Here is a 14,012-nt window from a genome sequence, read left to right on the forward strand (position 1 = left end):
AACTCCGAATCACTGCAGTCAGGAACGGCAAAGACAGCATCCGGTGGGATACGTGTAGAAGAATGTTGACACGGGCTTCATCCAGCATTAGGCTGGGCACGGCGAGTGATGGAAAGGAAGCGTAACACACGGTGTCTTCTCAAGAGAAGTTTAGAGTTTGGAGGAAAGGATAAACCACAGGCACGTGACATAATTCCCGGGAAAAATCCCAGAACATAAGTGAGTAAGTGGGAAATGATGTTCGCGTTGGAGAGCAGTAAGGTAGCGAAGGGCCAGCAAACCTCTAACAAAATAGTCCTGGACTAATACAAGGTTCTACCCCCTTGAACATCGAATGACTGTGGGCCTTGGAACCCAAGGTAATGTTAAAGTCTGAACTATAACTTAAGCATGAAAAGGAACTAGGCATTGGGAAGGGCCCACATGCCTGAGCACAAAGAAGTTTCTGGGCAAAATTAAAATCCCCAGCTTTTTTTTTAAAGATGTTATTTATTTATCAGAGAGAGAGAGGGGGAGAGAGTGAGCACAGGCAGACAGAATGGCAGGCAAAGGCAGAGGGAGAAGCAGGCTCTCTGCTGAGCAAGGAGCCCGATGTGGGACTCGATCCTAGGACACTGGGATCATGACCTGAGCCGAAGGTAGCTGCTTAACCAACTGAGCCACCCAGGTGTCCCCAAATCCCCAGCTTTTGATGAGACCTCATTTTCTCTACACTGAACTGTCTTGAATTTTTATATTACCACGAGGTATTTTAACTCTCTTAGCTGCTTTTTCCTTATATGGGTAAAAGCACTTAAAAATCGAAGAGAATACTGTGGCTTATCTTACTGGTGCAGTGAGTAGGGCTTTCTTTATAAGAACTTTATTTCGTTCATTCAGTAGCTGTTCAATGAGCACCATCAGCATCTGGATAGGACTTTAGCATTGTGGTTTAAGAAAGAACATAGAGTTTGCCAGACAGATTGGTTTGAATTTCAGCTCCACTCAGCAGATTATGTCATCCAGATACTTCTCTAATCTTTTCGCTTCTTTCCTTGTACAATGGGACCAATAGCTGTACTTGTCTAACAGGCTGTGGTGAAAGTTAAATAGTTCTTACAAGGTTCCTGAAATGTATAAAGTGAGCAGTAAGGTCAGTAAAGAACAGCTGCAGGAGAAGGCCTTTGAGCCAGAGACCGGGCGGGGGTTCAGGATGAATAGGAAGACACACAGTTCCTGCCGCCTCCAGTCAGACAGGTAAGGTGAGCGCACAGAGAGACAAGCAAGGCATTAACTGCTAGGATAAGAAAAATCAGCTTTATGGAAGCATGTAGCACTGGGATAGGAAAGTAAAGGCGTTCCAGAAAGGTTTCTTGGAAGAAAGTATCATCATCACCTTTAAAAATGATATTCTGTGCTGTGAATTGTTCATGTGAATGTAAGTCGCATGAGGGCAGGGACACAGTGTGTTGTGTTTGGTTTTATGTATCAAACTTCTAGTGCAGCACCTGCCACGTAAGAGGCGCTCGGATGCGTAGGGGATAAATAAAAAGAGTGCTACAGTGGAAAGCTGGAGTTCGCCAGATGAGGGTGCCAGGAAAGGTGTGCCAGACAGGTGTGAAAGTGTGCATGAAGTTCCTGTGGCGAGCGAAAGCACAATGAACGGGAGGAGCTGATATGCAGTCAGGCTGGAAAGTTGTGTGCGGGGCCGTGAGGGACAGGCTTGGACAGGGATCAAATCAAGCAGGGTCTTAGAAGCCATGGTAAGGAGTTTGAACTTCATGCTGAGGACCAATGTGAAGCCATAAAGGATTTTAATCAAAGAAAGGACATAATCAGTGTGTGCTTTTTTCTAGTTCTTTCTTTATTCTGTTAATACACTAATAATTTAAATCCATTTTTAAAGGAGAGTGGAAACTAGATATAAGCATTATTAAAAGATGGATCCCCATAATCTCATCACTCAGAGATAAACACCATGGGACTATAAATAACAAGCAGTCTGTCTAGATTAACTATTGCTGTATAAGAAACCACCCCAAAAGCTAGTGGCTTGAAACAACTTATTTTTCATGAGTCTGCGGCTTGAGTGGCAGTTCCTTAGCTGTGTGTGTTGTACCTGAAGATACCTCATGGCAAACTAGAACATCTGAGATGATCTTGTCCTCAAGAGCCTCTCTCTACCTGGCCTCTCATCTTTCAGTAATCCAACCTGAGCTTCTTTGCAGCATCTGGCCAGCCTCCAAGGATGAACAGGAGACTGCCAGTCTTCTTAAAGCATGGGGTTGGACATACACAGAACTGCTTCCACTCTAGCAAGTAAAACTAGGGACAAAACTAGGGGCAAGTAAAATTAAGGACAATTACATGAAATTCAAGGGGAACAGACTCCACCTCTCTTGCCGGGAAGAGCAGTGTGTGTGCACAGGGCTGGGAAGACCCAATAGCTATTGGGAAACTATCTACTGCACAACCTGACTTGCTGAACACAAGAACAGTAGGTTGTTCACCCATTTCTGGTACAAAAAAATTAGAAAAACTCGGTTCAGAAATGACAAATGCAGACTACATGGTCTTTGTCCCTAGGGAATCTGATAAAAATGGGTTGCCTAAATAAGCCGGCCATTTGCACATGCACAGGGGAAGGCAGGAGGCAAGGGGGAGGAACATCATGTTAGAGTGTGGAAATGAAAGGAAATGAAAGAAGACAAATCCTTGACAAAGAAAATGGTTAAAACTGTCAAGAGAAGTGTTCTGCGACGAATGCATCCAGAGGGGACAGGCGAGGACAGCATGGCTGTTTGTCCAGTCGCACTTCCTGGGGGTCCCCTGGGTGGAGCCAGGGACCAGGCAGTGATGCTACCGCATGCGGAATGGCAGAAGCTCCGAAGCGTGCCTGCCACATCCTAGGAAATGACTAGGATACTACAATGACCCTGCTGATAAAGAGAACAGGACTGAACCGAGCCAGTGGCAGAAAACAGGAGACAGAGTAGAGCCAGACAGTATAAATGAAACCATATAAACGGTAAGTGGAAATGTCCAGTAAACAGGTCAGAGGAGGTGGGGAGATCGCCTAAGTTCCCACCTTGAGTGACGATACTATTCCATCAAGATAGACATACAGGAAGAGCAGGTTTGGGAAGAATCGGAAACTTCCAGGTCAGGTAGCCAGTTGTAAAAAAACAAGTTGGGAGCTCAGTAAAGGCCGCTAGACTAAGTATGCTGAAAACCATAAAGGGGAACACATGAAACCATGCGTGTAGATTTACATATTAAGTGCATCTATTAAGAAAAGCAATCAAAGGGGCGCCTGGGTGGCTCAGTGGGTTAAAGCCTCTGCCTTCGGCCCAGGTCATGGTCTCAGGGTCCTGGGATCAAGCCCCACATCAGGCTCTCTGCTCAGCCAGGAGCCTGCATCTACCCCCCCCGCCCCGCCTACTTGTGATCTGTCAAATAAAGCAAATCTTTAAAAAAAGAAAAGCAAAGCAATCAAAATCCTGGAGAACTGAAGAGGGCTTTAAGATTTGGAAAGCCACAAATGACTTTCACATCTCAACAAAACAAAATCTGAAAGCAAAATATACTGTCTACTATCCACCCTAATGGCTTAATAAGAAGGGAAGGGTCATTCTCAAGCCAAGAGTCTCCACTGGGAGAGTTAGGAAAACATGGCTGGATCACTAAGAAAGAAGAGGTATTAGTATTACATGAAAACCTCATTTAGTATATGACTTTCCAACCAACTAGAGAAAACCAAGTTCTACAAAATCAAACCAGAGGTGGAACATATCCCCCCTCATCTAAATAAACCCCACCATGACTTGTGAAACAAGCCTAAGTCTTGGAAAGAGAGGGTCAAAGAGCCAGAGGCTGGCAGGGTCAGTCACAGCACTCTCGCGTTTACTTGCCTAGCAACCTTCGGATTAGAGCATGGCCTGTCTGCAGAAAGAAATCGTACTGATCTTCCAACCTGAGAATCCTGCTGTACTTGATACCTGCTGCCTTTCACTATAAATTAATAGGCCTTCAGGTCAACACATCACTCCTTTGTTTCGTGTGAGTCCACTCCAGGGAGAGGTCAATTCTCAAGTGACAGACCTGCTTTCAGGATCTCCAAGGCTAAGGGCCAAACTGTGATGAAGAAACACTACCTAGAGGTCTTCTGGTAACCAGAGAGAGAGCTTATCTTGGAGGCACTCCAGCCTCACTCCAAGCCTTCCCATGCAAACACAGCAAGCACTTTTTCTTTTGAACCAAGATATTAAGATACAACTGCAAACAAAGAGTAGAATTCATGAACATTTTTATTTTAAGTTGTAATCTATCATTACTTCAAAAAGATCCACTTCAGAAAACATCCAATGAATGATGACTTACCATTAAAAAAGTCATCAATGTAAGATTTATAATACAGAATACACAATAAATTATATTTACATGCAATCAGACTAGACTACCACACACACAGGGTAAAAAAATACAGTATTTTTATGTACATTTTTTAAGATTTACATTTTTATACAATTTATAGTTAAAAAAATTCTCTGTACAAAATCTCATGTGTACAGAGTTTGTAAATCCCTATTCTTATGGCTGTACCACCACACAGATATGCTTAAAACTAGAATACTACAAACACTTAACTTTTTTTTTTTTTAAACCTTCATATTCAGTCTTGGCACCCATACACTCATACCGTTATTTTTGAAATGTGAATTACAAAGGAAGTAACATAATCATGCAGACTTTTTGAATAGAAGAAAAAGAAATAATATAGGTTACTAGATCAACATTTATCAATTCCACAGTTACCTAGTTCTCTTCAACTTCCTGCACTGCTTTCACACAGGTGCATGCATAACTAAAGATTATGGATTGTTTTAATAACATTAAAATAATACTACAGTCTGACAATACTTAGGCATTAAAAATGCAACTATCTAACAACCATAGCCTGTCAAGTATTTCTGCTTCAGCAGAAACTTCAATTAACACATTACATACTAAAATTCACAGAAATGTATTATAATTCCTAAGTTTATAGAGTCTGCATCAGAGAGTAAGTGATCATTTAAAGAGGAACAAAACAACAAAATGTGTACGACACTGGAGAGTATATTCTCTGTTTGGAGACCGGAGAGTAGGGGAGATCTATGATAAACCATTCACGGGTCACCCCCAGTCCCTGCGAAGGAAGTACTCGTACACTCCCAATCGGTTTAAATAGACAGGTGAAGGCTGTATAAAAAGTTTTAAGATAAGCTACACTATTCATCTTTAAAAATCTTCTTGAAAAGTAACAAACTGAAGGTATCAGCACCTTCCCTCCTCCCCCAAACAGCTAAAGATCGATGAGAAAAATAAAGTGCCAATGTGTAAAACATTGTTAATCGTTTAAGAGGCACTAACCCATTTGATGGCTTAGGATTAAATATGAAAATAGGCCAGATCTGATCTGAATAATAAATAGAAGGTAGGTATCCCAGTCTAAGCGATTCCTGTCTAGAAGGGGGGACGGACCAGAAAACTACCTACTCCCCCATTTATTGCTTTGAAATCTGTACACACACTGAATGCTGACACAGACAACTGGGTTTCTAAGATGGAAAGCACAGTGCCTGTGCCACTTTGAAGCTGAAAAAGAAAGTGCAGTCTTGGTCACTGGAAGGAGAGCTGCTCAGACTCTCTTCACAGCTCGTATCTTCACCGGAGTCCTCACTGAAGGGGGAGAGAAAGACAAAGAAGATTCCATTTAGAAAATACTTAAAGATTTTAGAAGCCAAATAAACTACTGAACAAGTACCTCCAGTTTCAGGATTTTTATATTCAAAATTTAAGCCTTACGGAGACAAAATTTAATGTATAGGGACTTCCTAAAATCAACTGTCATCTATTATAATCTCCTTAGAAAACACATATTTTAAGAGGCTGAGACAAATTATTATCGGCCAAACTATTATTCTTGTACCAATTAATAAGCATCAGCAACTATACAATTCGAAGCAGTTCAAATCCAGTAAGTGGACACAAAGGACAGCGTGTCTCCCACCACACAGTTTTGGGTCCTTCTCGCATTAGTAACCGTATCCCTGCCACGCTCAAACCAAGAAACCAGCAGCTATAAAAATGAAAACTTCTTGTTCTTTATCACTAGAGCATAAAATAACCAAATAAAATTATTCATTTTATGAACAAAAATTAACTGAATGAGAACAGTGGCATCTGACCCAACGGTCGCAGTATCCCGGGAAGTCTGCGGCGGCAGTGGGGGTTCCCTTCACCTTCCGGTCCTCGACCTCACGGCACCACGTGAGGAATCCTGCCCCCCCTGAGAAGCCCAGAGAGCCACTTCAGGTTTTGTTTGTTTTTAAACTGAACTCTATTTCAAAGAGCAAGGGAGATGTGAGGCAACCAGTTTTCCAAAAGGGAAGGAATGAAGTCAGTCAGACAGAGGAGAGACCAGCACCGTACGATCTCACTGACGTGTGGAATCTAAAAATGAGAACCACAAAAGCCACAGCGCACAGCCCGGTGGGTGCCAGAGGCAGGAGAGGAGAGCAGGGGAAGTGGTCAGCGGAGGCAAACTTCCCGGTACAAATCCTGGGGGCGCAGTAGCAGAGCCTCCGGTTGTTGTTGTTGTTTAATAAAGAAAAAGAGGGGGGATGGAGGGGATACTTCTCGATCACCACCTACCTCTACCTCTAGCTGTTTTCTCACCCGAAGAAATGATGCTACTGGAGTGGGGGCTTTCTCTAAAACCCTGTAAGACTCCCAGGTTCCATTCTGAGTATAAAATCAGCATTATTTACTACGGGGAAGTCTAACTAGTCAAGGAACCTGCTTACCTTTCACTTTCATCAAAACACCCCCCTTCTGGTATCGTTGGCAGCTCAGGAACACTGTAGTAGCTGTTGTGGAGGTTCTGGGCTGTGCGCCTCGAAACGATCCAAACCAATTTCTTTAGGTCTGGTTTGCAACATTCAGGGGAAGAATATTCGGCGAGGCACTTAGAAACTAACTCCCTCCAATAAATGAACTCGGTGTCATTAACCTGGAAAAACATAATTTAATGAAGAGGTTTGCTACCTTAGACTCACCCTGTAATGCCTACAATACGCTGATGCTCAGCGCCCACCAGCAGGTGCTCCTTTCTGATGCGGAATGTAACCTGGACGTCAAGACTTTTTTAAAGCTCCCCAAGTGATTCTAATATACAGTCAAAATCTGGTAACCAATGGTTTAAGGGAGGAGCACTATAGGTATAAATAATTTACATGGACCCTAATAAAAATCTTTGCCTATTTTAAGGAAATACATTGACCCAAGAACATTAGGTTGTTTAATCAACCTATTATTAAATATGTTCTTTAACAGTCTCAGTGAAAGGAATTTCACATAACATAGCACTATGTGGACTGCCAAAAATACGCATTTACATTAGGACACCAGATATATGCTAATGGAAAAGTTAGCAACATGACAGAAAAGGCATTTCCCCCAAAGAGCACAGTTCCTCCCCCACTGAGGACTGCCCCAACTTATTTCAATGAATACATTTTCACTCAAGGTATTTCCAGATAGGGGCATCTGGGTGGCTCAGTTGGTTAAGCATCTGTTTTCAGCTCAGGTGACGATCCCAGGGTCCTGAGATCAAGCCCTGCGACTGGCTTCCTGCTGGGTGGGGAGCCTGCTTCTCCCTCTGCCTCTGCCTGCAGATCCCCTTGCTTGTGTACTCTATGTCAAAGAAGCAAAATCTTCCAAAAAAGGTATCTTCAAATATTACTAAAGGTCTAAATTATGAGTAAGTTCAAAATTTAAATGAAAACTAAGAAGTTATTTGCTAAAAAAAAAAATGCTTCACGAATACTTTCATCGCCAACAGAAAATGTTCTATCATCTTGGTCTCCATCAGCACCTAATCCAGCTACATCTTGACCCCCCTGCAGGCCGGCTGGCTCGCTTCTGGTTCTACAGACACCTCCTGCTGCCGCACCTAACAGCCTCCTTCGATTCTTTCTACGCTGGTCACTCACTGAAATTCCACACTCTTGAGCAGCAATACTTCTCGAAAACCTTCTTCCAACCTGACAGTGCGCTTGTCTCATGGACCCTCCTCCCCTCGCCTCCTAAGGGGGAAATCACCAACAGTGAAAACCCAGAGTTTCAAATGACCCCTAAGCAAAGAACTCCCACAAGTTTCTTATGGTTTCTACTATTATTTCTTCATGAGAAATTTCAAATGTCAATCTCCAACTATAATTTATCCTGAGTTTTATTCTAGGCTGCCAAGTATCTGCTGAATACCTACCTATCTGAAAGACCTGCAAGAACCTAAAATCATGCTGCTTTGATCACAAATTCATTTCTCCAAAACTTCCCTCAATGGCATCAATATTCTTCCCATCATCAGGTTCAAATCTTGGGTCATTTGTGACTCCCTCACTCATTTCCATGCTTGGCTTCCAAAACTATCTGAGCAGGATGTCCTTATTCCTGCTGCTGACTAGCCCCTAGACATTCTCACTGTAAGCCCACATTTAAATGTTTCCCAAACCCTACTAGTCCTGCAGCTTCCTGACCGAGAGCCTTTGCTACCCAAACTATCATTGTTGAAGATTCTATTGGTCCAACTGGACTCGCAGTCCCAGTGCTTGAGTCTGTCCTAACAAAAGCCAAAGCACTCCCTATGGGCGCTAACACCCCTGACTGCAAAACTTCTCGGGTGGGCCAAACTAAGAGGTTTAAAAGGAAAAACATGGCTAAGTTATTTTGGTAGTGCCACTAGTGCACTGACGATTCAGCCCTCCAGATGTAACGGCTGCCATTAGCGTACTTACTAAGTCTGCTAACTACTGCGTATTTTAGAACAATGCGCATGGAGCAATGTGAACCGCTATGTCACCCACTGGCGAGAATGCCAGAGAAGGACAACTTCTGAACACAGAAAGAAGCGACGCTAAGTACTCAGGATCCCCCGCAGCTTCATACTGTCTGCGACGAAGCTACATTTTGACAACCTCAACACTTGAGAGACAAGAAAAAGTACAAAAGTTCAAAGCCCCATAAAAGTATTACTTAATGTTTAAATCATCAGAAGGGAAAAGAAAACGAAACATCAGGAGAGAAATCTGCTTTCGGGAACAAGAACTGAAGATAACTTACCTTAGAATGTTTTTTAACAAGGAGAAGAATTTCCAGTAATTCAATGGACTTCAACGTTTCTACTTCCAAATTGAGAAGGCACAAAGCTAACACAGATGGCTAAAAAAAGAAAAAAGAAAAAGTTGTTGTTGTTGTTTTTTAATCAGAATAGAAACAGCAAGACATATGCAAGGAAGAAATCAACGTACTTTTGCTTTTGAAAAGGTGAGTCGGCAGTGGCAAGCTTTCAGCTGAGCTTCCAGTTTATCCAGACTCAGGATTTCTTTCCTATACAATCAAAAGATAAGACAAAATATTTATTTATTAGACCTCCAAAGATGTAAATGACTTTAAGAATTTGCTGTTGAAAGTCCAAGCTGAAAATTTAGAAGAGCAAAACTATAAATTTCCCTGGCACTGTAACTGTTAGCTACAGCGACGCGAAGTACAAATTTTTATTTGTCATCCCACTGACCTTTCGGATGTATGACACAGGACAATAGTATGGTACAAGTGCAAAAAGTTTAAGGCAGTAGTTGCTTCCAATTCATAGTGCAATTTTTCTGAAATTATTTTTTCCATCCGTTTGATGTCAGAAGCAGTACATTTACACTGACTAATCCGGATTACATCGTGAGTGGATGGAACATTGCATTCTTCTTCAATTATCCTAGCAGCCAGCAAAAAACAACAGACTCCAATGCAAGACAAATGCTTAGGCTTCACCTGAAAAACAAAAAAGAAGGCTGCTTCTAACAACCATCACTCTGATTTAGCAAACCAGGCCCCAAGATATTACAATGATGTCCCTAACTCTTAGAACACTATCTAGCTGCTTCAAGTACTTACTCTTACTCACAATTATACTGAATCATCTTTACATTTTAAACTGAGTTAACTTCCCATTTTAAAAAGGCATTTAAGCATTTAAATTAAGTAATTTAAATGCAAATTAAAAAGGTAGCTTTTTTTTTTTTTTTTTAAAGATTTCTGACATGAGAGCCTTGGGTGGCTCAGTTGGTTAATCGTCCTCTGTCTTCAGCTAACGTCATGATCCGAGGGTCCTGGGATGGAGCCCTGCATAGGGGTCCCAGTTCAGCAAGGGCTCTGTTTCTCCCTCTGCTCCTCCCCCTGCTTGTGATCTCTCTCTCAGATAAATAAATAAAATCTTTTAAAAAATTTTTTTAAAAAGATTTCTTATTTATTTACTTGAGAGAGATACATAGAGCCAGCACAAGCAGGGGGAGAGCAGAGGAAGAAGCAGACTCCCTGATGAGCAAGGAGCCCCATCCCAGGACCCTGAGGTCAGTACCTGAGCCAAAGGCAAACACTTAACCGACTGAGCCACCCAGCACCCCAGAAGGTAGGTTTCTAACACTGAATCATATTTTGTATTTCAAACATGAAATTCGTAAGAGTAGCCTCACCCAAAATAAATTAAGCCTTTCAACACCAAGACAATATAAACTTCTTTGGATATAAACATAATACATGTGACTTATCTTTTTATATTCTCTATTTAGGTATCAACCCACATTTCAGTGCAAATCTGCCCAAGAGAAATATTGCATCACTTGTGCAGAGCGGAGCATATGTAAAGCTGCCGTGGACAGATGGCTGCCCTTTTCTTTTCTGTGTCCTGAAAACTGACCCAGCAGCTGACAGCAATCCTATTGGCCCAAGAATCACCACATTTTTCTAACAGTTGCCGGTTAATAAGACCATGGCTCCCTGCTTTGAAAAGACTTCTCGCAGGGAAGGCAGTAGATCATCTTTAACATACCCTTATACTTCTACTTGTCATGTTCCAGTATTAGAAACAACGAAGCTCCAAGAGAAACATGATGGGAGATAAAAATACAAAAACCACATTCTAAGGACTGCATAGGTACATTAAGTAATACCTAAAAACAGCGGTCTCCGTTCTGTCACATCATCAAAGAGAAGCTGTATCAACCGTAACAGCGAGACATAAACTACAACACAGTTAATTCTGTAGTCCCTCACTCCGGCACTGAACGTCATAATTCCAATTAAAAATGTTTCTATGTAGTGACATAATTACATTCACTTGTCAAACGTTTATCGAACACTCATACGCTAGGCACTGTGCTGAGCACTAGGTTTAGGAAGATAAAGATGCGTATACAAAAGGGATTCGATACCTTCATAAGAGCCAAGAATCTATCTAAAATATTGACAGCGAGGACAAAAGTTTCAGTGCAAGATCCAAAAAAGTTGGTTAAACTCCTTAAATCTTCTACTTTGGCATTTCTCAATCTTGGACACAAAGTGTTATCATCCTGCAATTAAAACCAAGAACCAAAATTAACGACTTTCCTAGAACTAGATGGATAAATACACACAATTAGAATCAAATAAAGTCATTTTTTTTTCCTTAACCTTCAAGACTACGGGAAGAAAGAGCGGCATCATATAACTAATGATACTTTTTCAAATACAAGACACACATCTCTATCAAGGCTTTGTAAAAATACACAGCATAAAATATACATATATATGCACAGCATAAATGCCTCAGCAACCCAACATAAAGTGAACTGTTGTCACACTTCCAGAGAATTATAGCGGAAATAATTCCCCTATAATAGAGATCGTTTGTTTTATTTAAATAAAAAGTCTAAGAGCCCACTGTGGAGTATCTCAGGGGCAGAGGGGATTCCCACAAACGAAGCACTCGCCTCCCGGGGAGTCCCCCACCCAGAAGCGGCAGGCTGCGGGCGGCACGTCCGGGGAACACTTCTCTGGAGCTCAGGGCACTCTCCTTCTTGCATAACCTGCAAGATGCAGCTCCGTATTCCAGAAGACAGATTTTGGTGTTAAGAAACTCTGCAGCCTTTAACCTTAAATCAACTGGGGGCGCGGGCAGGGGGAGCCGTCCTTCTCCGAGCCCGGTCAGCTGCCTGAGAAAGGAGCCCTTCCGGGCGCTTACCTCCGGGGTAGCCTCGATCAAGCTCAGCCCTTTCTCCCGAGGTTGGAATCTCTGCTCCTGCTCCAGATAGAGGCTCAGCAACCCGAAGAGCTGCACCCCTTCTCGACCCGCCGAGTACTCCGCCCCCAGGTCCTTCATCTGCAGCGAAGACACGGCGCGGTTAGGGGGAACCCGGGGCGGGGGGTGTTGGGGGCAGGACGGGGCCAGCGCCGGTAGCTCGGGCGGGAGGCGCCCGGCACACCCCGGGGAGCAGCGGGCGAGGGGATCCGTCACGTCCTCCCGAGCCCCAGCGCAGGCTGCCCCCGCCTCCGGGGAGGTGTGGCAGGGGGAGGGGCCGCGGCCCGAGGCCGGCCAGCGCCGGGTCGGACCGGCCACCCCGGCCTCCCGGCCGCCCGGCAAACAGGAAGGCGGCCCCGGGCCGCGGCGTCCGGGCGGTCGCCCCACCGGAGGCCGCGGCGGGAGGGGCCTCTCCCCGCAGAGAGCCCCCGGGGCCGCCGCGGCCGGGGTGGGCGCTCGGCACAAGGTGGGGGGGCGGGGAGAGAAAGTCTCGCGACCGAACAAAGAAGCGGAGGGAGGAGACTGCCGAGCCCCGCCTCGCCCGGGGAGCCTCGCCCGGGGAGCCCCGCTCCCGGAGCCCCTCTCGCCGGCGTCCACCCCCGAGCCGTCCGCGGCGGCCGCCGCGGCGGAGCCTACCCCGGACCCACCTCGGGCGAGAGCGCGGCCCGAGAGCGGGAGGGCGGCGGGGCCCGTCAGCCGGCCCGCCCGTGCCCGGACGACACCGTCGGTCCGCGGGCGCCCGGGCGCCTCCGCCGCGCCGACCCCGGGGCTGTCCATCCGGAAGCGCCACCGCAGCGACCCCGATAAAGTGGGGGGGCGCGCCCAAGACCTGCCTTCGGCCTCCCCGACCGCGCCCCGCCCGCCAGCACCGCCCGCGGAGGCAGGGCTGGGGTCGCCCCGGGCTGACGAGGGGCGACGCCGACAGCACCCCCGGCCCAGGCCCCACCGCGAACAAAGAAACCCCGCGGTCCCCGCGAGCCCACTCACCGCGCCGGAGCCGCGCCTCCACCCGCCCGCGGCGTCGCGGTCCGGCGACCACCGGCGACCGCGGGCCGCGGCGGGGGCGTCCGAACCGGTGTCCGGAGGCCGGGGACCCGCCGCCTCAGCGCTGCCCCCGGACCCGCATCGGACCCTTCCCCCAGCCCCTGCCGCCGCCGCCTCACAGCCCGCGCTTCATCCCGCCCCGCGGCGCCCACCCTCCCGCTGGGGCGCAGCGCCGACCCCGCGAGCCAGTCCCCGGCGGGCACCGCTGCCTCCACCGCCGAGGCCCGAGCGGATCCCGTGTTTTTGTTTTGAGTTTTCGACGCCCCCAAGGGGGCGGGGCACGTGACTCCCCGCGGAGGGATCCGCGGTGCCGCTGAAGCCTTTGAAAAAGAGTCCCGCCTGGGCCCGGGTCCGCGGCCGGGTTTGCGCCCTCCTTTCCCCCCCCGGGCCTGACCGAGCCGCCTCTCCCTCTCGATCCCGGGCGGAGGGTGGAGAGCTGGAAGTCGGCTTTCTGAGACTGATCCGGGAACGGGGAAGGAAAGGGACCGGTAGGCTGGCGAGGCGGAAGGAGACAGTTTCTGGTCGCAGTGCACCTTTTAAAGGTCCCCATTTGTTTTGCTTTTGCTGTTTTGAAAAGTCCGCCCAAAGCAGCCCGCTCTCCGATTGGATACTGGTCGAGCGACTAGAACGCGGAGCAGCTGATGCAATCTCGAATGCGGATTGGCTGGCCGATTCGTCTTCGAGCCCTCTGATTGGCTTTCGTCTTATCCGGGGCTTCTATCTTCCAAGGGGCCTTAGCAACGCTGGGGCCCGGATGGCGCATGCGTGCAGCTCCGCAGGCAGAGGGACCTGACCGTGGGGTCCAGGCCTTGGGCGGCCGCCGCCGCGGGTCCCT

General features: G+C 46.5%; 1 protein-coding gene across 1 annotated transcript; it reads right to left on the reverse strand.

Moving 5' to 3' along the window:
• Positions 1 to 4,268: 4,268 nt before the first annotated feature.
• CCNG2 (cyclin G2) lies at positions 4,269 to 13,218 on the reverse strand. Its single transcript, XM_059157997.1, has 8 exons — positions 13,121 to 13,218; positions 12,077 to 12,214; positions 11,289 to 11,426; positions 9,599 to 9,849; positions 9,333 to 9,411; positions 9,145 to 9,243; positions 6,828 to 7,033; positions 4,269 to 5,700 (listed from the first exon to the last, which is right to left on the reverse strand). Exons 2-8 carry the CDS (start codon positions 12,212 to 12,214, stop codon positions 5,580 to 5,582), a joined length of 1,032 nt encoding a protein of 343 aa, XP_059013980.1. The 5' UTR covers positions 13,121 to 13,218; the 3' UTR covers positions 4,269 to 5,579.
• Between the last annotated feature and the right edge of the window lie 794 nt (positions 13,219 to 14,012).

The sequence above is a fragment of the Mustela lutreola genome, chromosome 1 (assembly GCF_030435805.1).
Source record: "Mustela lutreola isolate mMusLut2 chromosome 1, mMusLut2.pri, whole genome shotgun sequence".
NCBI classification, from domain to species: Eukaryota; Metazoa; Chordata; class Mammalia; order Carnivora; family Mustelidae; genus Mustela; species Mustela lutreola.

What these genes read in the sequence shown, in the direction of transcription:
- CCNG2 (XM_059157997.1), bottom strand. Translation starts at nt 12,214, where the DNA reads ATGAAGGACCTGGGGGCGGAGTACTCGGCGGGTCGAGAAGGGGTGCAG. An exon ending in TCACCTTTTCAAAAGCAAAA is followed by an intron (nt 9,244 to 9,332) that starts GTACGTTGATTT and finishes TTCTTTTTTTAG; the next exon opens with CCATCTGTGTTAGCTTTGTG. An exon ending in TTGTTAAAAAACATTCTAAG is followed by an intron (nt 7,034 to 9,144) that starts GTAAGTTATCTT and finishes ATGTTTTTCCAG; the next exon opens with GTTAATGACACCGAGTTCAT.